General features: G+C 45.8%; 1 protein-coding gene across 9 annotated transcripts in view; it reads right to left on the reverse strand.

Annotated features, from left to right (window-relative positions):
- The window catches only part of GGT1 (gamma-glutamyltransferase 1), a 42,557-nt gene that overhangs the window by 1,898 nt on the left and 17,072 nt on the right, over window positions 1-23,587 (reverse strand). For 2 of the 9 annotated variants that reach the window (XM_015878260.2, XM_032447955.1), the window contains exons 1-11: window positions 8,068-8,224; window positions 7,152-7,319; window positions 6,413-6,540; window positions 6,122-6,211; window positions 5,364-5,556; window positions 4,202-4,359; window positions 3,208-3,354; window positions 2,925-3,061; window positions 1,934-2,121; window positions 980-1,107; window positions 358-470 (exon numbers count right to left, since the gene is read on the reverse strand). In XM_015878260.2, coding sequence (XP_015733746.2) covers window positions 358-470; window positions 980-1,107; window positions 1,934-2,121; window positions 2,925-3,061; window positions 3,208-3,354; window positions 4,202-4,359; window positions 5,364-5,556; window positions 6,122-6,211; window positions 6,413-6,540; window positions 7,152-7,319; window positions 8,068-8,114 — 1,497 coding nt within the window. In that variant the 5' untranslated portion in view covers window positions 8,115-8,224. Of the gene's footprint in view, window positions 1-357; window positions 471-979; window positions 1,108-1,933; window positions 2,122-2,924; window positions 3,062-3,207; window positions 3,355-4,201; window positions 4,360-5,363; window positions 5,557-6,121; window positions 6,212-6,412; window positions 6,541-7,151; window positions 7,320-8,067; window positions 8,225-12,496; window positions 12,701-17,454; window positions 17,558-21,606; window positions 21,680-23,207; window positions 23,339-23,587 lie in introns of those variants that run through there. The other 7 variants (XM_032447956.1, XM_015878267.2, XM_015878262.2 and 4 more) reach the window with 6 other exon arrangements.

The following is a 23,587-nucleotide window of genomic DNA, read 5'->3' on the forward strand; positions in this document are numbered from 1 at the left end:
TCTTCTGCACAACTTTCACCCAAAATATAGGAGCTTCAATGAGAATGGCTCTAAACTCAGCGATGAGTTCATGGAGCTCCAGAAGTCAAACCTGAACTAAAGTCACAAATCTCTTGCAAGTGATAAGTACAACACACCAAAGGAAAGTCACAGGAGGGAGTAATTGTGAGGCCCTTTGTCTCTCTGGCAGGAGTTGGGATTGGAGGTCTGGCCCTCTGAAGACCAGTTAGATCCCACTCTTCCAGCACCCCTTGGAGCAGGAAGCCGTGGCTACTGTCACATCACAGGCAGAGACTTGAATCCTTCACCACAAACACTGCCTCCCCCCAGCTTTGCTTTCCCCACATCATCACATACCAGTGCTGTTGCTGTGGTTATTTTTGCACCTCCAGAAGCACCGACAACCATCTTGATCTTTTTTGTTTTATCCACCAAAATGGAGGGGCACATGGAGGACAATGGCTGTTTACCTGTTGGGGACACAGATGCAACAGAGGCTCAGTTTTCTGCCTGTAACTCACAGACTGCCAGCTCCCGCTGCACATCTAAACCCCAAGTTTCCATATCCACCTTCCTAACTCATTTCACATTTTGTTCATCCCCTGAGTGTCCAAATCTCCTCCTCGCTACCACAAAACAAAGCTTAACCCCGGTCTTCTGTGCATGGGGTCTGAAGGTTCCTTCATCCGTGGTGCTGTTTCAGTTGGGGTTGTCTGTCACACAGCTGCCTCTCCAACACCATGGGACTTCTCTTTCTTGTCCTTTTACTTCCCTGCCTCCCTTAGAAGCATAGGTACAGGAAGGTGGACCACATTAGCTGCAATGAGATGGCTCTGCAGGAAGCAACAATGGAGCAGGGAGGGAGCTTAAGTTAGGGACACAAAATGGGTCTACCTGGAGCTGCCCTACAGGTCCCAATGGAGTACAGAGAGCTGGACAGTGCATACTAACGCAAGATATACCATCAAGAATAAGTTACCTGGTGCTATAAAATTTGCTGGAGAAGGAGGGATCCCAAATCCATTGATAATATGAGGTGAGCTGAAGTCATCCATCTCATCATTATATAGGATTCCAGTCACATTGGATAGTACATCAGAGCCAAAGCTAAACAAAACAAATTGGTATAGATATGTCAAAACCAGGAAGAACTTCAGGTGAATTACCGAGATGTGAAACCTGGGAGTAACTCTCCACTCCCTTCTGTTGGAAAGGACATTCTGTCACCCTTTGTGGGGAAGGAAGCAGTTCATACTGTGAAGACACAACTAACCAAAGTGGAAAGGCATACCCACAGTGCTACTGTATAGCTCCCCTGCATGGAACCTGAAGACAGAAACGGCACAGCAGGGAAATACAACTAACTCCCTTCCCAGCCAGGCAGTCCTGCACTCCTTTTGGAGGCAGCTTAACTCAAAAGCAGACACAACTGGGAACAGCTGCCATTTTGCTTAGATGTGTCAAGCAAGAAACATTTTCTATGGACACAAAAAAACCCTCCTCCCCTTCTTCCCCTCTTCCACCCCAGCTTCAGACCTTATGTACAGAACACAGCTCTTTCTGACAGCACCCAAGGCCAAACACTGCACTTCCAGGCCAGCTGCATTAACTCAAATTCCTTCCAGATGCCTGGGAATTCAGAGCCTGCAGCGATAACAGCACTTATGGGAAAATCCAGATGCAGTGGATGTTTCCTTGGTGGGTGAACCCAATGTGACAGAGGAGAGGACCCCACTTGACATCTTGTGCTCTGACCCAACTACACGAGTCTCAGCAATAAGAACTAACCTACATGCTCAGCAGTACAAGTGCCTATTAACAGTGCTACCCATCACTGCCCTGCTACTGAGACAACTGCTCAGTGATGTTTTATACCAACCACAGAACCACCACTAGGAAGAGGCCTGCACAGAAGCAAGATCTGAGCTCATACTATTGGTTGATGGTGCTGGTGGCGGACACAGCACTGCCATCATCAGCCACAATGGAGAGGTGGGATGTGCCGGCACTATCTGCAGTGTAATATTCTGGCTCGTAGTATTCAATTGGATGGGAGGTGTTGTCTGTGATTTTCCTTCGGAGGCTATCCGCAAAGAACTCAGACGTCATGTTTCTGATTGCCTGTCAGAGAAATCCAATGCAGTTACTCAGCAGATTAAGAGCCATGTAGTTACGAGGCTGATATCCAACACTTCAGACCACAGAAGAGTGGCAAATCCCAGCAGTGAGGCTATAGTTTTCCAGCAGGGGTTTTCCTTCTTCTTGAAAAATGGACATTGTGCCAAAGAGCATTTTAAACAGTCATGGAAGAAGCTGCACAATGTACCCCTCTGTGTGGAATTTAATCAGTATCCGTTATGTAGATCTATGGAAAGCTGTCCTCAACACTGCTGTAAGATGTAGGCAAGCACTGCTACACTTGCTTCAGAGATGAGAGAAGAGGGATCGGGTTGAGAGGACTAGACCAAGGCTCTGGTCATTGCTTGGTAAGCTGCAAATTTGTGTCCATCAGGCTGGGCTGTGCTCAGATCCTGCTGCTTTTGGAGACTCGTGAAGTAAAAGCACAAAGTATGAAGTTGGGAAAAGCAGGGGTCCTGCCTCACCCCTTCCCATCCGCAGATCCACTTACTATAGGCAGGACTGTGGTTAGAGAGCTATTGGGGTGCTGGGAGTATCATCTACTGAATAAGGCTCCAAAGACTATGAAAACTGGGAGGGTTAGCCCTGACTAAACTCAAGTGCTCCTGGTCAATTGAGGATTTTGTGTTTCCAAATAGCAGAAAAGTTTCCTTCATTTACATCCCTCACAGCTTAAGCCACTTGATATTCAGAGATATTTCAGTGCCTGTTTAGTCACCCAAAACCAATGTGTCATGTTCCAGTCAGCCTGGGTGTTGCAGAAAGAAAAGGCTTTTGCCAGGTACCTCTTCAATGTTGACAAACTTTGGATCTCCCAGCAAAGTCCTCTTGGCATAGGCAAAGCGAAAGGCCTCCGCGATGCGGTGGTAAGTCAGACCTTTCTTTTCCACAGTTTTGATGCTGTCAGCAGAGAAATTATATCCTGGCAACAGAAGACAAACCATTGTGAACACAAAGGAAAACACAGACTCCATGGGGCACTAATAAAACCATTTCAGATGGGGCCCATCTTGAAACTCGGGTCTCTATTCCTGATGCCTGTATGGCACCGCTCAGTGGCACTCTCACCTTTCAGTATGTTGAAAATGAGGGCTAGTACCGGGCCACTCAGGGGGGCAGTAGGTGCGTAGAGGGTGTACTCTCCAAGCTTGACCTCTATAGGGTTTTCTACTATTGCCTTGTAGTCCCGCATGTCTTCCATTGTGATAATGCCCCCTAGAACAAAAAAGGATTTGATTTTGTGATCCCTGGTGGGAAGAGAAGGTAATACTCTACTGCCAGGCATCACAGCAAGGATCACAGATAAATCCATAAAGTTGCACAGGTGGTGAATTTATTCCTTGATAGATCCAGCTGATGCTCAGATAGAAGCTGGACTAATTTATGGCAGCCAAAGGGCTGGTGATCCATCTATTTCTATAAAGGACACCAGCAATGTCAAGGAATAAGATGTCCTCTAAGAACCCTCTTTACAGGAGAAGGATGCAGATTTTGAGTGCAGATGCTTTGTGCTACTCCATAAACAGAATAACATGTACCTTCCAATGCTTTTTCTTATCAGAAAGGGGAAGACAGTAATTCACCACCACAAATAAAGCCAGGAAATAACCTCTGAACGTGAAATTCATGGAAGCTTGGGAATGCTAGCTAGTAAGAATAGGATACTACCACCATCTAGTGGTAGTGAGAGATTAAACACGTTGAGAATTTACAGGACCACATACGAATTGTTTGAGGTAGAAGCCCGATGGAGTCAGGCTCCATGTATCTATTATACTGTGCCCAGAAACGCATAGGCTTATGGTACAAAACGCATGTACTTATGGTACTGAAATACACAGAATATACTGTCCATTTCTGACTGAGTTTCAAACACAACCATTAAAGGGCCATTAAACGAGGCTCCTTTTGTGCCTCCTGTTGCCACAGACCTCAGAGGTGGAATATCAGGCAGCCAGTGTGACCTGCTTCCAAGGCTTCTGCAGGTCACAGCTCCTCCCTGCACACAAAGCTGCAGCACTGAGGTCACTCATGCTATTTTGGACAGATGTTCTTTCCTTACCTGCACCCTGGATGTCAGCGATGATCTGTTGTGCCAGACTTCCTGTGTAAAAGGCACTTGCTCCTTCATCAGCTATAGTCTGGAATGTGTTGGCTAGTTTAGGCATCTTGATGATATCACCCTCATTCAGGATCTTCCCATCTCTGCAGAACACTTCACTGACAGAGAAAGGAGATTAAGAAGACCAGATGTGAGAGAAGTTCAAAACCATGTGTGCAGCTAACACACAGAATCACAGAATCACAGAATTACAGAATGACCCGGGTTGGAAGGGACCTCAAGGATCATGTAGTTCCAACCCCCCTGCCTAGCAGGGCCACCAAACATACACCTTTAACACAGATTTAGTCAAATCTGTCTTCATGTTGTCATCCTGGAGAGAAGAGGAGCTGCCTGAGTTATGCCCCATGGGTCTTGATATCTTTCATAAGGACATAAAAGAGAACAGTGGTTTCTCAGAATTTGCTCAGTGAAGCCTGCAGGAAGGAGTGTCAGTCTTTGTCTCAAGGCAGCCCACTCTCCCTGCCTGTTCCTCAAGTTAACAACTGCCTCAAGGCACCCACAAGGGACCACTGTCCTTGAAGCCAAGCAGTTCAGCTCAGAGCACAGGCTATGAAGCTACATGGCTCAAAGCTTCCAGTGAGTCCAGGAGAATGCAGTTGGGTCCCTAATGGTCACAGCACTTCAAGTAGGCACGTCCCTTTCTAGCAGTAGCTCCCTCATCAGGGATCATGGATGTGATGCTGTGGTCTTGCCAGATGGAAGTACAGGGAACACGGGCTCCAATTTGCATTACAAACCAACCTGCAGCTGGCAGGAAAAGACTAAGCATGATCTCAAGTAGAGCTGGACATAGATACCAAGAGACTGCAAGAGGAAGTGAATTTAAAACCCTTCATGCTCATAGTCATTGCCAGAAGTGGGAAGGCTCACTGCAGAGGAAGAGATGACCCAGAAACCCACACCCTGACAGCAGATGAGATATTCAGGGAGAGGAACATGCTCTGCAATTGCCCAAAACACAGGTAAGATTAGCTTAAGGTGCTCAGAGCATGAGGACAGGCCAGACTTTCAGACAAACACTGACATCGGATTTATCCCAGAACATACTTCAGCTCCATTTCTGTTCAGACAGCTTTTTCTACACAACTGCTCTACCTACCATAGTAAAGGATTGCTTTCAACTGCGTGTTGTTTTGATTTCATGGCTGCTGCAAGGCCTTTCCCAATAGGGAATCCTTCTCTTGCCAACTTGATACTGGGCAGAAACAAATCTCTCCATGGCAGTTTGCCATGACGTTTGTGTGCTAGTTCATAGCCACGGATTTCTCCTGGAACAGCAATGGACAGTCCTCCTGGAGCAGAGGAGAAATGTGTAAGTCTTCAGTAGCAAGGGAAAAAAAATACAAATCACAAAAGGAAAAGTATTTATTGCAGTAGTAAGTAGAGGAGGGCTTATCTATTGGCCTTGGTTTTAAGCAGGGTTCGTACATACTATTACTGGCTCAGCCCATGCATACAGTGCTAACAGGATTACTGACACCTCTATCCTCTTGCTGGTAACTCAAGTGCTTGGGTCATTTTTCTGTATCAGAGCAAAGCTACTCAGAACACAGAAGGCATCATACCAGCCTGCAGTTCCCAGTCCTTCAGAGGTGAACACACTACAATAAGAGGGCACAGAGCATATGTATATGGCAGCACCCACACATACACACATCAACATTTCTTTTGTCACATTGAGGCAGCAATTGCAATAGACTGACTACACTGCACAGTGATACAGCAGTTTGCTTCAGTCCTGTTTTTACCAGCATCTCCCAGAAGTTCATCACACTTATCAGCCCTCCCCCAAGGCTCCCTTCTTCTCCTGTTCCAGGAGTCACTATAAAGTGAACTGGAAAGAGCCTTTGCCTTTACCTTTTAGAGACATCTGTGTGTTGTTCCCAAACATGTTCTCTGTTGCTCTTTTAGGAGCCACCTCTCTCGCATTAATGATTTCCACATTTCCTTTAAAGACAGAGGAAGGAAGATCATGTTCAGCTCCGAACTCAACACCCAGTCATGGTCTGTGCAGAATAAGCCCAACCATTGGGAAACAGCCTCAGAGATTGGGAGAGTCAGTACCTTAACTCGGGTAGCATAAATCACCCCTTGTGCTTTAGGTTGAGGGGCAGGACTGTTCCAAATATGTATAGCCCTGTCGCTTACCTGTGCTGTTGTAGATGGTAAAGAAGAGCCCTCCTCCAATGCCCATGCTGTGAGCGTTCATGAGTCCTGCACAGAGCAGAGCTGCAATTGCAGCATCCACGGCAGATCCACCTTGCTGAAGGATGTCCCTGTGCAGCAGAAGAGAAGGCTTCTTATGGCAACGTGCCACAGTGTCTCAGCTATCTGTGAGCTCTGGAGTCACCTCACCAGAGCAGATAGGGCAAATCTTCTGTATATCCCGTTTATCTGCACACAATCTATGGGTTTCCCATGAACAGCTTTGGGATTCTATTACCATAGAGAAGAGAATATAATGGTCTGGGTACAGACCAGATCGACCTTCATTAAAGAGACATTCAAACCAGCCTGACAGCAGCAAGATGTGTCAAAGTACCTGGAGGAGACGGGCATTCCAGCCACATCCAACATACATGAGAATAAGAAGCCTGAAATCTGCAGCATGTACATCTAGAACTGGAGAACAGCTTAACAAAGGTATTTAAAAAGAGTATGAAAAACATCTCCCATTCCTATTGTTTCTGTGCCTAGGGAATCTTGGTCTATTATAGTACATTTGAGCAACTGCATTAACATCAGTCGGGCATGGTAAGGGCCCAGGTTTACTCACAGCCTCCTCATTCTACAGGGAGCTGTATGCAGCTCTCAAGGTTGCATCTGTGCATCAGTGAAACAGAACAGTTCTGTCTTATGCAAGAGTCACAGCAGCATTAGTTCTTACCTTCCAATTACTGAGCACAGCCCTGCGTCTGTAGCCACAGCTGCCTTCTTATAGATGTGTGTGTCCTTTGAGTCGGAGCGCAGACCAAAGAAGAGTGCCAGGAACAAGATGAGCCCCAGCAGGACTGCAGTCAGGACCCCAGTCACCACATAGTGCTTCCTCATCTTTCTGTGGGAACAGACAGGATTATCAACCTTGCAGCTTTTGGAGCTGCTAGGGAGCAGGTGATCAGGCACAAGAGCAGGTTTGTCATCTGTCTTCTTCCACATCCACTGTTTCTCCTCTTTCCCCAGCGCCTGGCAGCTCTGCTGATGGATGGGTGATTTTGAAAGGAGTGTCCAGAGATGGTGAGAACCCAGTTCTGGCCTTGAGAGATACATCAGGGTAATATTCTTCCTGCTTTTCCAGCCCTTGCTTGTCAGTGGGTTTCTACAGACTGCTGAGCTGCAGGCAGTGAACAGCTACCTCCTTCCCTGGACCTCTCACGGAGTGGCTCTTCCAAATACATCCATGCTCAGATTTATATCAAGACCCTTCCTATGGGCACTGCTGTTATGGTTTCTCTGTGCAGAACAACTGCTGTAACAACTCCAAAGCTTTTACTAGCTTCCCCTTTACCTCTTATAGCCACACCGTTTGCAGAGTGGTCTATTTCACTGAGCACTCCAGAGACTCACACACAGACACACAAGAGGATAAGTTAAGAGCTATTGAGGGTATGGAGAATCATTGACATATTGCTAGGACTGACAGTTCATGAATAATAGACCCATTTCCTTTCCCCTAATGGGACTACTCTAGCAAAAAGACCTAAATTCATCATAACTCTTTCAGGGGCCAACTTCCCCTAGTTCAGCGCAGGTTTGGGTTATCACCATGACTCCTATGCTTGTGCAATAGCCAAAATACCCTTTACCTTACCAAAGCACCTGCTCTCCTCAAAGACAATCCAATCCATGGCATTGGGAGTGAAGAGCAGATCCACCAACCCCAGCTTCTGTGGCTATGCAGCTGCCCAAAGCAGAGGAACCTCCATTAGCCAGAGCAGCACCTTGCAGCAGCAACAGAGCAAGGATGCAATGAATGTGCCAATGCTGACCTAACAGAAGGAAACAGGCCAAGCCAGCCAAAATGAAGCAGTCCTCAAAGGGAGGAGATTGGCAAGCGCTGCCTCTCAGCCTCACTCCCATTCTGCTTATTTGAAATAATGGAATATCCATTTTCTATCCAAGCCTTTTATCTGTGAGTCTCAGCACAAAAGATGTCTGCTTCCAAGTAAGGCAACTCAAATCAGAGTGTCAGTGTGGTGTATGTGCTGCTCTGTAAACAAGTGTCAAGCAAGGTCAGTGAAAGGTAAATGGATGAAACCTCTTTGCAGGTTCAGAACTTGATTTGCACTCAACTGCTGTTAAAAGAGACTGCTGGTGTGTTTGCAGAGCAGTTGCTGTGCAGGAAAACAGAGAAGCTATTATGTCCCCAACAATAGCTCACACACAGCCTTGGAGTTTAAAGACAGTTTTGTTTGTTGGCTTCAGCACTGGCAGTCTCCTCCAGGCTTTACAAGAAATGCCATGGGATCTTTTATCTGCACTCCAGCTAGGCAGAAGGTACTTTGTTTCATCCTGGCTGTCCTTCCAGCCCCTGGTGACCCCCAGCCCAGTGCTGGCATGTTAACCCATCAGCTCCTGGCTTGGACTGCATGGTTCTCTGTGGCTGCCTGTCTTGCTGCTGTGCACCTGTGAAGATTTGCTGCCTCATCATGCAACAGCACCAAGAAGGAAAGACCTGAGATAGTACCTCTGCTCTTTCACCTCTGAAGTGCTCAGCGCTGCATGCCCAGCTGCTGGGTGAGTGCACTGACCTCAAGAGGAGCCCTAGGCACAGCTCCCAGCTGGCTGCCCCCCCCCGGCATTCTCTTCTGCTGCAGCAGAGAGAGCAAACTCAGGTGAGAATAATTCCCTCAACCTCCTGCTCAAATCCCACAAGCTTCACGACCTCTTTTGTGGGCACGCAGTCTATCCTCCATCCTGTGTGCAGTCCATACTGCCTTCCTAGCTGTGACACAGCAGAGCCCAACAGCTCTTGTTTCCTATGCAGCAGTTGGGAGACAGGCAAGAAGCCTGCAGATATCCACTCTCCCTCCACATCTGTCCCATCTCATTACTCAAATCACGGAGTTTTTGCACCAATGCTCTTTTTGAGCCCCAGCTCTGAAGTGCAGCCGCTATGATTTACTGCAGGGAGCAGCAGCAGTGTGCCACCACCTGAGATGACTATGGTGTTTGCTGAAGCTGCTTTTAACCTCCAGATCTCTGCCAAATGCTCTTTGGGAGCTTGGCTAGCATTGCAGTCCCAGCAGCAGCCATCCAGGAGAGGGGCTGTAAGGCTATTAAAAGCAACATGCTCATTTCCCAGTGTCATAAAGGTCCACTAGCCTATCCTAGCCATGAAACATAACGTGAATGCTGAGATTCACTCAGAAAGAGCAAGGAAACAGCAAGCTCAGAGTTACACCTGTCTGAGCAACCCCACTGTGCTGCAGTCAGACGTCACAATTTTCACAACTTTGTTTAAACACAACTGCAGGTTTTGAGTCCTGGTGCAATAGGACAGGCTGAGGGCTGAGGTCAGAGCATCTGAGCTGCTCTGTCAGTGATGTGTGTGGGTGTGCTGCAGAGATAAGGAACTTGCCAGGGTCAGGGAAAACACAGGAAAACTAAAGGAGACGGAGTGAACCCAAAGTCAAATGCATAGCAATGCCATAACTGTATTTAAACAGGTATTAATAACCAAGAATTGAAATACTGTTTTCATACGCTATTGTTGCATAGAGTCAACCATCAGTGACTTTTTTTTATGGCTGATAGCAGAGATCCCATTATTGATCCACTATTATATGACAATGTAACGAAGGTGCCCACAACTGATCACATAGGTGGAACAACCTGAAGCATACAGAAGACCTTAAGGCAGCTACTTGGGCTGACACTTCAAGATCAGGTATGCACATCCTGCTTTCTTGCATAAGATCTGTTTTAACAGTTACTTCCTAGAGCTGTTCCCAGCAGCCTACCATGGGGCCAGGCCACATTTAGACGTCAGCAAGTGACATGTGATCCCCATCAAGCTGTTGCTGGATCCCCAATGCATCACATAGCTCTTCCTTCTCACAGGGAGCCCACGGAAAGGTGGTGTAACAAATAACTAATGGTTCACCTGTGGGAAGCCTTAGCACTAGGTGTCTGTGCTCACACCTAATTAGCCAGATAAAAGTTCACATCCTTGGGTATAACTGTGCTAACTTCCCTCACCTGCCACTAAGAACAGTAGGCAGCAACTTCAGCTTTCATCTGCAGGAATATCCAGACTCATCAGCCTCTGAGCAACTAATTAGCTGGGGTTATTTGCTCCAAGAGAGCTTGCATTGAAGAAAACTAGGACAAAAGTGACAGAGAAAGTACACTACTGCTGTCCAGAACTATTTCTGTGAGCTTATCCATTCCTTCCCCTTACAAAGGGAGAAAAGGTAGCAATATCTATTGGTTACTCTGGGCTATCCTTACTGTACCTTTGTATATATTTCTGTTTTTTAGCAGTTCCGTATGATTTAGAATGACCCTGCCTAATTATTCAGAGTCTTTTGCCCTTTTCCTACTAAAACTTTATGTCTTCCAGGGCCTGTTTTACTTTGTCATTATACACCAGACTCGAAGCTTACATTGCCTGTTTCTAACCAAGCATTCCTTCATTACATAGTCCACAGATCTTAGGTTGTTGAAGGCTCATTTAAGGTATAATCATCCAAAGGCCAGAGGATAATCACCTTCCATAACAAGGACAGAGTGAAGATTACACATGCACCTTTTACATCAAATTTGCCTCCAGTCTCTCTAATCTGCCAGGTTAGAGCTCCCTGCAATGAATCTTCACACCTCTCCCCAAATAGTCCCAAAGTAGAAGTGAGCTGGTGCAGGCTACTTATTCCTGGGCAGAACTGGGATGGCTCAGATGCAGTATTTCTACCAACACGTTTGGGTTAACCCAAATGGCAAAGAGTTTTGTGACTTTGTTAGCCATCACATACAATCCTACTCTTCCATGGCTCTGTTGAAATAGATACAAACTTCTAAGCACTATCTTTTTGAGAACAAAGATAGAAGAGCTTGTTCCCCCCGTATCCTCAGTTCTGTACTCAGACATAAAGGTCTGACTTTCCCACAGCAGCCTCCCTGTTGCAGCCTTGCCCAGCAGTTACTGCAATAAGACATGTACTTAAGCCACTTGAGATTCCAATTTACAAGTTTATGTGCTAAATACTTTTTCCCCTTAGGCCTTTTACTCAGTAGCAGTCACTGGGATGACTCTGATCAGGACTCTGGCTCTCCCACTCTCATGCAGACAGACAAACAGAGTCTCCTGCCAGATAAGGATCTCAATGGGGAGCAGCAGGCATTTTTCCATAGCTATTCCCATTTCGTCCACATGATGCCCTTGAGAGACTTCAAACAAGTGATCAACAACTGCCTCCTCTTACAAAGGAAATCCTTCCTGATTCAAGTCTTAGACAGACTGCTGTAGAGAACTGTCATGTAAATACTTAAGTAGTTGGGATTCAAAACAAATAAACATTTTAAATCTAAGCCCTTTTTTGGGGTCACAGAATGAGACAGGTGTTAGGCTAGAATTTAGAACTCACCCACCAGGAGATAATAAAGTTGAAGTCTTATGCAGTCGTCATCTCCACCAGCAATAAGGAAACTAAAGCAGAGTTCAGTCAAGCCATGAAGAAAGCTCAGAGGCTTCCAAATTCAGGTCCGGGCACTGGTCCTGCCCAGAGCAGGGGCACAGAGCAGTCCTCAAGTACTAACCCTATGCTGCTGCTTCACCAGAGAAATGCAACAATTCAAGCTTTCTACACAGCCAACACCTCTATGTCAGCCCCTTTCCCACTGCCTACACCCCATACATCCTGCTGTCTCCCTCTCCTCAGGCACAGCTTAACAGTCTTCAGTATTCTCTGCATAATGCCTGGCACTGAGGGCTTACAGATGCACCCAGGTACTTTACAGGTAGAAAGGCTTCAGATCAACTCTATGAGGCTTTATTCTCCCACTGCTTGCAAAATATGTTTTCAGATTATTTTCTTCCAATAAGCTGGGAGCTGTTTATTAGAACTGGGCTTATTCAGGCGGAATAGTCAGCTCCTACCATTCTCTTTATGCAAACTTTTGTCTGATGTACCAAAAAAACACAGTGTTCCATGTTCTGTTGCTGAAGAAAACCCACACAGCACCACAAGGCTGAGGGCAATGGTTCAATTTACTCCCTTTCTAACTTTCCCTTACCTTTCAAGAGTATTTCCAAGTCCGTTCTGTCCTTTTGCACAGGTCCTTATTTACCGATATCCTTTGAATATCCTTTCTGAAGCAGTGAATCCCTTTCTCAAGCCGGTACGTTCCTGTATTGCTAGAAACAAGCACTTGTCTTTCCTTAAAAGCTCTCCAAACTTGCTGTACTATTTGATACTTGTACAGCTCTATTTACGGAGATTAACCCATTGAAACTCATTACTCTTGAATTCACAGCACTGGAAGGAATGCCTAAGTAATCATTGACTAGGTGAAGAGTCAAGAGCCAACACCCTTTAATATGCATAGCTTAGCACTCATAAATATTGTCTATCACCAGTTTTGATTATTTTACTACATGATCAAAGATGAATCTTCCTGTATCTTGGAGATATCTCTTAAATTCTGGCTAAGCAAATGAACAAATATATGGTCACATGAAGTGCCCATCTCCATAAGGTCCTGTACCATCAATACTCTTGCCCAACCAAATGGTACCCCTGTAGCTTGCATTTGGGTTAAGTGTCTGTACCTTGCAGCTTAAACCCAGACACACTGACAGATTTAGTTGTGACAAGTATCCTCTGCCAAGTGGGAACAACTACCTGCCATGCAAAGTCACTGATCAGTTCTTCAGCAATCACAGCTACACATTACCTTAAACCATCATCACTTTTAGTTCAGATTAATGCTCCAGCTGCAATGAGATGATGCGCTGCCTTTTCTACCACCCATTCCCATAGCAGGGAGGATAACAGAACAGACATCTAAAGATGGAGAAACCTGTCCTCCAACACTAAATCTCACTGAAGCTTTTGAGCAATAATTCTGTTTCTGTTTGCACTGTTTGTAGAACTTCCAGTTGCAGATCAAAGAGTGCAGCTCACTTGCTACTAAGCAGCATAGCATAAACCCCAGTAGTAACCCATATTCAAGGTGCAATATCTGCCCTTGTACTCAAATTATTCAGCAATGAAAGTTTATCTCCCTGCTGCTGTGTGTGTCTTGCTGGACACCTCAGAGTCAGCTAGAACACAAGAGTTCATTGCCCATCCAGAACACAGCACAGACACATCATAGCCTGCCTAAAATTTGGTCACAGCAAGGCTCCAAGCCCAAGCATCCTAAGCTGGTTCTTCAGTCAGCAGGCTGTCCTGCAAACACTGGATGAAGCAAAGCCTGCCTGGATGCCAGTAAGCACTGCTAGATGCTATCTTTTAACCTACCAGGATCAGTAGTTTAATGTCTCAATTCCGAAACTGTCCAGTTCCTCCATCCCAGTCCAACCTTTGACGCCCTGAATCCTTACTTACACTAGAGGGACAGTGCCTGTACTGCAGTGAATCAGGAACACAAGCCATACCCCCTCTACTTAAAATCACATCTCCTTTCTATTCAAATTCTTGTTATAAAACACAAGCATTCCAGCCTTGAGATGTTTGGAAGGGAGTTAGCATGGGCCCATCTTTCAAAAGGAACTTTCTAATGCCCCTCTAAAGAGGGCAGCTCCCTCCACCTACTGTCAAACAGACCTTGAGCAAAATAGAAGCTATCAGGAAAGCAGCAAGGGAAACACTCTGAAGGCTCAGGAACCTGCTGTTCCTAGAGGTCAGTTCAAAGTACACATTCATAGTCCAGTCTAGTAGCTGAGAAAGTGAGCTGCTCTCACTGTACCTAATGCACTGATGTGGGAAAGACTGCAACAGGAGCAACAAAACAAAACAACAACAAAACAGACTGCGTGGAAAGATATTTGCTCTTTGCCCCAGACAAACTAAAATGTACTTTTAATCTTTCATACCTAAGTGAGGGGACAGGGAAAAGAACTTTTACTCTTTGCCCCATTACCAAAAGTCAAATCCTATGGCTTTTCTTCAAGGACAGTGCAGTCTCATCTGTGGTATATCCTCATCAGCTCAGAGTTGGAACAATCTGGACATTCCCCAGCAAGTTACTCTTTCACTTATGTACAAGGAGAAGAGTTGAAGATGGGGTCAGAGGACATTAAGAAATCTGAAGGTAGTACTTCTGGTTCTGGTAGGTAAATAGTTTGCTACACACAGGTACAGCTACAACATTTCAATTGTGTGTGGTCTGGGAAAGTCACTTATCTCTGTGTAGTCATTAATCCAATACATTGTCCTGTTATGACTAAGCAGCAGAGCTACACCTCAAAAAGAAATAGCATAGTCCATGGAAGTGCATTACAAAGAAAAAGAAGAAGGAAAAAGTACCTTTTGCTGGGCTTTCTATCTCTGATTGTGATGATCACGATGTAACCATCTCTGACATTCTCTGAATGTTAGTGGGTACAACTGAAACATGAGCAGCAGAGTGAAATCTCTGCCTCTTCCTCTGAAGGAGCAACACCTTCAGAGCTCTTGCTACAGAACTTGTGTGTATTGAAAAGAATCAGGAAGCATAAAGACACTTGTGGGTGCTTTCTCTTTTTTCTTCATCTCTCATCACATACTGATCTTGCCATAAGAATTTCAGGAAATGACGCCAGCAATAGCTGACCACATAAATCACGTAATTGAGTCTCCATTTCAGACCTCTTTTTATTGTGGATCGCACAATCCAAGCTCTCCATTTCCTAATATTTCAATAAATACATCATCAGAATGGAGGAGATACCCTTATTTTGCTGATTAGCTACTTTTTCATGAGGGCATCTTTCTCTTCTAACAGAACAGCGTTGCAATCCAAGCATCAGAGAGGTTCTGAGTACCCACTAACACATATTAGTTGTGTGTAAGGCTGCTTCCTGCTAAGATCACTGAGATATGTTTAAAAAGGGAAAACTTTGATAAAGCCTTTTGAAGCTGTACTTTTCTGACATCGTGGATTCACGCAACTGGCAAAGTTAATAAAGTTATGATCCAAATGGATTCTGATTCTCATGAGGTCATTACGATCCTTACAATACTTGAGATGCACAAGGGAGATAAATTTAAATGGACTTATAATTAGACAGCGGTATGTGGTACTCAGATGGATTATGACAGGCATAATGATGTGTATATCGTATGGCTTAGGTTATAAGAAGGGTCAGAGCAAAGAGATATTTCCTGAGATTTCTTTATAACTCATGTCATCTTTTAGCCAAATAAAGAGGATGGAAGCATGGAAGAGGTAGCAGTTTACTACTCTGGTATTTCATTTTTTCAAGAACACATTCTTATTTGGATAATAAGGGATGTTATTTCCTATTTTCTGTTCAAGTTGGTCCATGACTTTCTACAATAACTCCATATATCAAAGCTGTACACAATGACAGGAACAAGGACCAGGTCATTACAACTTAACTGTCTGATAATCAACGTAAACTTTCTGGTTCCTCCCTAATGGAAATTGTTACTAGTCAAGGCTCTTCTTTTATTACCTTTCCTCACTGATAAATTCGTTGATCACCACCTAAACTCAGTCAACACTCCCAAATTTTATGTAAAACTCAGTTTTCCAGGATTATTCTGTACCATTTACTTATCAGCTTTATGAAGCCCTTTCATCTTTGCAAAACCTTTCTGTTGGGCACTGTGTTCTTGCCGCCAGACCTGCCTTTCTTGTAGCAGCCAGAGATCAGCTCAGCAATCTGACATTACTTCACTCAACTTCACCCTGCTGAAACAAAACAGGGGAGGGGGCTAATGAAGGAAGAGAGGAGGAAAAAAGGTGGAATAATGAGAGAAAGAATAATCTCTAATGTGCTGGAAGGGAAAACAGAAGAAGAGGGAGCGAAGGAGACAGATAGGACAACAGAAAAATACTGAAGTGTGGGAAAGAGGAAAACAAAAGGGCAAAAATATGATACTCGCTCACAAGGGCAGAGGTTTCTTCAGTATAGCCTGCCCTTTGCATGCACTCAGATGACAGCTGAAGTTTAGACTTTCTTAGTCCTTTGCAGAGGGTTTGTTTAATGTTACTGACATATTAAGCAACCACTGATTGTAGAGCATCTGAGCAGGAAAAAAATTCAGGTTCCAAACTAAAAAAAGGCCTTAGGTCTGCATTCACTGAAGAGAATTCACTCACGGACTTCAGTGGAACTTGGAGTAGAGCTCCATTTTCAGTAGAAAAAAATAAAATCATACCACCTGCTTATATTCACTTGCTTTACAAATAAATTACATAGATTGCAGTGGAGCAGCTTTGAATAACAAAGACCAGGTCTTTGATGTCCACTGAGAGGGCCCTTTGTTCTGGCAAAGAGAACACAGTCTCCTAGGCACTCTTCTGGTCCCCCAGATGTCTAAATATTTGTTTTCCTGGGCAGAATCTGTTCCTATACACATAACTGCAGTTGCCCTCAATAGCTCAGAATGCCCTCTCTCTGACTGCTGAGCTGGAAGCCTCACTCCCACATTCTGGATGTAATTCCCAATACCATCCCACAGTACCTGCACCCTTCTGGCTCCCAACTCCCAGCCTTCCTCCTTGTTACCTATTAAGAAAACCTGTCATTGCTTGACATCCACTCATACTGTATGCAAAACCATGGGAAAAAATGTGTCTCAGTTTCTTGACCCTAAAGATATTTTCCACAAAATTCTTCCATCTCAATTAGGAATTAAGACCATAAGCAAGCTGACTGTAGACTGGGTAACTTCACAAGCTGAATGGGCCACACAGAGGTTAAATAGCTCACCCAGTTACACACAGTTAAATTATATTTGCAAAACAGATCAAGATGCTGGCACCTGTGACATGGCTTTCATTAATATAGAAGTGATTTGAGAGAAGCCAAAGTCACTGAGGTAGATCGAGACCTGGCAGTCCCTATAGAACAGAAACACTTCATGAACCTGAGCTGGAAGGCTTGTGAAACACCCTTCATAAAGCATAACTAAAGAGCAGGAAAGATGTAACACAGGGAAAGAAACAACTCCTCTGTTTCATGCCCCAATCCAACCAAAATATGAAGACGATACAATAAAATCATGCTGTTTACTCACTACTTTGAAAGCTCTGCTCTCCCTGGGTGCAGTTCACCTTTTTGCTGGCAACACCAGAGGAAGGCACTTCTGACCTGCTCTCTTGCCTCTTATTCCTCAAGGGTTCCCAGAAGCAAGGATTTCAAAAGCTGAGTGGCAACAAGACTTTATATATGGGAGTGGTCAGGCAAGGAGGTGATGTAATGAAGTCATATTTTCAGGCAGTGAAGACACAGCCCCTGGCCCCCCCTGCTCCTGAAGAACTGCTGGCTCATGAGGCAAACTTGAAACAGTGATCAGACACTTTTCATGCTGTACTTTCACATGGTAAGCGGAACAGCATACAGGGTGGAGAGCAAGGAAAGATTGGACTTGAATGAGGACAGTAGTTTGATGTTGGGTCCCAGGAGTGAATCTATACTGGCAGTCATTTATCCCTGCATCAATCAATGCCCTGCCACTCACTGGCTTTGCCCATGGCACAAGCTCTGGTAGCAAGGATGCTCTCTCCATTACAGCATCACTGCCACCATACCCACTCCTGCACTCTCCCCAGTTAGCTGATGCTGGAGCACTTCCCAACCCAGGGCCAAAAGGCTGGGAGAACTCCAGAGGTGAAGGAACGTTTATCACGTAAAAGGGACTGTTCTGGCCACTGACATGGGAAGCTCTTGAGAGGTACATCCTGCTCTTCTCCATCAGAGGAAGTCTTGTAGCCTCTGAACGGAGAGGAAATCTCTCAAGGATGTACCATTGCTCTCCAAAGGAGAAAAAAAAAAAAAAAAATCATTTTCAGCTTCCGTCATTACTGTTTTTTGATCTTTCACTGAAGGGTTTGGCTGCCTGTGCGAGGCAGTGTCATGTATTAGGACAGAGTCTGACCAACTCAGAGCTTATACACTATTAGCTGAGTATCTCTGGTACAGCTGTACAGCAGGAGATGACAGGTCTAACAGCTGCGCAATCATCTTCTCAGCTGAGACAACCAGAAAAGTCAAGAATTGCTCTAAGGTGTCACAGAGTGGAAATCAGAGTTACCATCACCTTCCTGCAATGACACCAGCTTCATATAACAGCAGCCAAACTAATGCCCAGCTCATTCCATCAAAATCCCACACCAACAGGATCCTCCATGACTGGTTTGTAGGTCAGGGTGGGGAAGGAAGACCTATGAATGAGTGCTGCAAGCAGAGCTGCTTGTACAAATGCACAGGGAATTATGTTCTTTTTTCTCCTTCCCTATTTAGTTTTCAGTCGGAGATCCTCCCATCCCATTCCCATAACACTGTGCCAGCATAAGGAAGGGAACTATTTAAAACACTTATAGAGTGTTCCCAAATGCCAAATCATGGTCTGAATCTCACTGACCTTAAAGACTTATGGCTGCTTTGTTATAGTGTCACAGAAACCAAAACAGGTACAAACCAAACCAAACCAAACCAGAGTTAAATCCACTTCTAACTTCTGGGAAAGCTGCATAATATGTATTTTATATATATATATAAATATATATATATTTCACATCTAGGATGGACATTTTCTGATGTATATAAGACTGTAATTTACAGAAACACAATCTCCTTTTCTGTCACTTTGGGGTTTCCTTGGCTTTATCCCAATACTTGCACTTCTACCTTCCCAATTCTCTCCCCATCTCATCTGGGCAGAGCCAACAAGGGTCTGGCTGGTACAGACCTACCTGCTTTAAAGCACAATGCTCCCGAACACCACAGCCTGTCCAGACCACCAAATTCTTATCATGACAAAAACATGTTCTACTCAACAGCATTTTAACGTTACTACCAGGGAGCCTTATGGGCTCAGATGAAAAAAGCATTCATATCCCTGCTTTAAAGACAGAAGATTAGAGACAACCCTGCCCAGGGCTAGAACTAGGAATCTTCCCCCAGGTCCCCTTAAGGATGTTGCCAGACATCACTGATTTTCTCTGTCATGTATCCAATATACACTCTAAACCCAGATGCAGCTGGAAGTGACAAGTGCAGGGGCTGACAGTGATCTGACTGCACAGCGCTTGCAGCTATGTGGGCTGTTGTTTTCTCTCTTCCTCATAGCTTTGGTTTCTCCCCTGCTGTAAACAGGAAATGAATAAAACATGAAGGTACCTCCTGAAAAATGACAGCAGATCACATTGTAAAGGGAGAACTGAAAAGAAGTTCAAAGCGTTTGAACTACTTAATGGAAAACTTGCAGCTTATTATAGAAAGTTGCTGGGTGACTAATTATTGTTAAAGTCTAACCAATGCGAGAGGACCCAAAAAACAGGGAAATGAGGAACTTTTCCCACGAGAAGCCAAGGTCTGCCATGCAGACCCCCACAAATCTGCTTTCCATTCTGCCCGAGGACCAGCAGAACTCAGGGCTGTGAGGCTTAGACACACACCTGGATATGCACAAACCCTGACCTGACTCAGACACGTGAACACATGAGAAGGAACTTTTCCCATTGCTTTCTTATAAGGCAGAGTCAAAGAATCTCTTCTTAAAAAGAACAGTAGGGACCTACAATCACTTCATGAAGCCAGAGAAATGGGAGCCTGTCTAAAGAGCTTCTGCATCAAGTGGGTTTGGTGCACACAGCATCTCCTCCTCCAGGCAGAGCATAACGTAGGCCTGCGGATGGGCTGTTTTGGGATCTCTCTACCGTATCACAGCTGGATCTCTGGGGAAGGTTCTGTTTGTTTGCACACCATGGCAAGGCTGCACTTTGCCAGCACTGCAGGCAGCAGGCCAGTGACACCTGCACAGCACAGATCATGGGCACATAAAGGAGCAAGCTGCTTCCATGCAGGGACAAATGGCAACAGATGGGAAACCACCACCTGGTTCGCAAACATACAGGTTAAGATGAAGTGTACTGCAAACATAGACATTAAATGACAAGAGCTGCAGCAGCCAGTCCCATTCAACACAAATGTGTTCCCCCAGATGCTGGGGACACCCCACAGCTCTCTGACACATGGGGAGCCACACAATTCCTGATTGTTGCCATGCCTCCCTTTGCCCTCTCCTCCCACACATGATCAGACAATCTGCAGAGGGATAATCTGAAGGTAAGGTCAGCCCAGGGTGTAATGGGGAGAAGGAGAAAGTCCACTCCCCTGGGAGAGCTCCTACAGCCAGAAGTAAACTTCAACCCCCAGGGACAGCAGGGCAGGCTGGGCACAGTGCCTTGAATGAAAAAAAGAACAGGAAGGAGAAGGGAAGAGAGGCAGAGTGCAGGAACCCAGGGCTTGGTCTGGCTGCTCAGATCTGTGGCTCCCAGAAGCGCTGGCTGCTCTTGAAAGGGCTTCCTGCCTCCCCAAAGCACTCAGACCCCTTTGATTTGGGATCACTGAGAAGGGCATGGAAATGTAACATTGATGACACCCAGGAGAATTGTTCCTTATCAAGAAACAACATGATATCAAAGGGGAGCTGCAGGGACTGGGAAGAGCCTTGTGTAAAGCTGACAACCCAGACAAATCCTGCCTGTTTCACACAGTGGTCCCCTGAGTGTTCCATCAGGAGGGGCCCTGGGCCAGGTTGGGCTCACAGATGGACTGCACACACTGCTCAGCACTGGCCCTTTGTGTGTGTGTCTGCTTCTTAATTACAGTTCTATTTGCAGAGCATCTCTTCCAGAAAGGACAAACTGCATAACTCTCAGCTTATGAAAACCACACTCAGAGTTTCTGAGCTGCTAATTAACAGCAGTGTCTCTGTAATTAAAGCTGGGACACGTGGCTATCCCCTTACCCACACTGCTCTGACCAGATGGGCCAGCCACAGCTGTAAAATCAGCACTTCCCCAGCACTGAATGTCTCCATGTTACAGCAGCACCAACCCTACACAGGACAAGGATAGACTGAGCCTCTGGGAGGCAGTGCTGGGGTTGGGGAGAGAAAGAGGCTGACTCCTGTTGCCACTGGGATGGCAGGTTACCTTCTGTTTCCTAGCATGTAAAACATATAGTTTGTGCTGCCCTGTTCATTAAGGGGCTCTTAGGACAAAGGGAAGTGCTCTTGTTATCCCCCCTACACATAAACACACCCTTGAAGCTGCTATAGGCTGTGACACACCTCCAGGCTGGGTTGGGAGTTGTGCAGGGGAAGATGCAAAGCCCCAAAGATCCAAAGAGCTGAAGGACAGCAGCAGAGAATCCTACAAACCTGTAAGAAGCCAGGAGATTGCTGGAGAGCCTGTCCTGTGTCCTTACACTGCTCTGTCTGGGGAGAGAACAACTTCAGGTGTAGGAGCACCAAGCGGAGTACAGATAAAGCTGCAGGCACACAGATTGCCAGAGCACAGCTGGCACCAATTAGCCTTCAGGCAAGTTGGGGCTGGACTCCAGCACCAGAATGCTGCTGCCCTTGGGATATATCACCTCCAGGAAGGTAGAGTGCTGTCTGGGGAAAGCAGATAAACACTGTCTCTGTTTCAAGATGAATTTCCTTCCCACTCCAATCCCCAGAGTTTCAACACTCAGCAGGATGCAAACACCTAAATGACTTCCTGGAGCCCTGGTTTCAAAGATCAGCCCTTCCAGAAGCAATAAGGCACCACAATCAATAGCAGCCCCAAGCATTCCAGCTTCAAAACCACTGAGCTATCCCTATGCTATCAGAGGCTGTGGGGGCCAATCTGCCTTTCCAATGAAAGATGCTGAGACTTCCTAAGCAATCAGGCTTACACAAGTACCAAGATAAATAAGAAGATTGGGAAAATCTACGTTTCAGAAGCAGCATGTCAACCCCTGAGATGTCACACAGAGGGACAAAGCAGATGCCATAGTTCAAAACAAAGAGGAGCAAAGCTCATGGCTTCCTGGATGTGACCAAGAGAATTAAGATAGATACATCCATCTGCTCCTTCAACAGTTTTATTACTGATTCTCTGAAGCTGTGGGTATGAAGTTCTGGGAAGTGACATAAGATAATGGTTTTCAGCCAATAAATGTGAGAAGAGAATGAGCAATCACGTTTTCACGTGGACAAAACTTAGAGCAGAGAACCCTATGGATGCCCAGTAAGTAAAGAGATGCATACAGTACATGGAGATAGGAAAAGAAATCAAGTATAGTTATGAGAGGCTTGGAAAACTTGAAAACATTGTGAAACAGAGTGAATAAGAGCAGATGTAACTCAGTGCAGTGGAAGGAGAGGTGTGTATTGGTCAATGGGAGCTAGCAGCTCCTTTCACCACCACTAAACCTCTTACATAGATTTGTGGAAAAAACACAGCGAGAAGGAAGCAAGGTGTTGTCAGCTCCTGCTTCATCCCATCCCATTTAGAGCTTAGAGAACTGGGTCTGTATGGAGCAATTGTATTTCTCTGAAAAGGCTCAAGAGGTCGGAGTTAAGAATTGAAGCTGGCAAAACGAGCACCAGCTGTACGAGCTGCTTGAAAAGCAACTCCAGGCGAGGAACTCAATAAGAAACAGAGTAACACAAAAGATAATGCCCAGCGAACTGTGCTGACATACAAAAACAAGTGCTCTGCCTACGGTGTTCCCCCTAAGCAAGTTTGCTGTCGCACCCCTTGAAGCAGCACTGAAATCCATCCAAAAAGGAGAATTCCAGTTCTGACAAAGGTCAGTATTTGCTCATCCGTTAAAACATCACAAGAACGCCTGGAAGGCAAAGATGGGGTCACGGAGAGGCCCTGGCTCTGTTCTCCCCGCCTGCAGCTCCCAGAGCTCAGACCTCACCTGCAGCCCCCAGCCGGGGTCGCTTTCCTCCCCCCGTCGCACACGTGTGTGCCCCGCTCCTACCTGCAGCCCCTGCGGCACGTCGGTGTCCCGCCGGCACCCAGAGCCCGGCACAGCACCGAGGGGAGGGAACCCCGGGGAGCCGGGCTGCTCCGTGGGCTGCGGTGAGGTTGGGGCAGCCCCAGTTCTGGCGTCGGGCACTAGGTGGCACAGACGGGAGGAAATTCCAGCGCAGCCTGCGAGCGGGTCCGAGCCTTTCATAGGATGACTTAGGTTGGATGAGACCTTAAAGAAGACCAGCTCCAACCTCCTGGGTGCCCCATTCATGGCCTTAAGCACATCTCAGACAAGAGGCTCCCGGTTCCCGGACGTAACTTCTTGCCAAGCACAGGCTTGCTGCCTCAGGCACACACAAGCCTGGCTCGTGAAGCAGCCCTGTGCTT

Source organism: Coturnix japonica, chromosome 15 (assembly GCF_001577835.2).
Source record: "Coturnix japonica isolate 7356 chromosome 15, Coturnix japonica 2.1, whole genome shotgun sequence".
Taxonomy (NCBI): domain Eukaryota; kingdom Metazoa; phylum Chordata; class Aves; order Galliformes; family Phasianidae; genus Coturnix; species Coturnix japonica.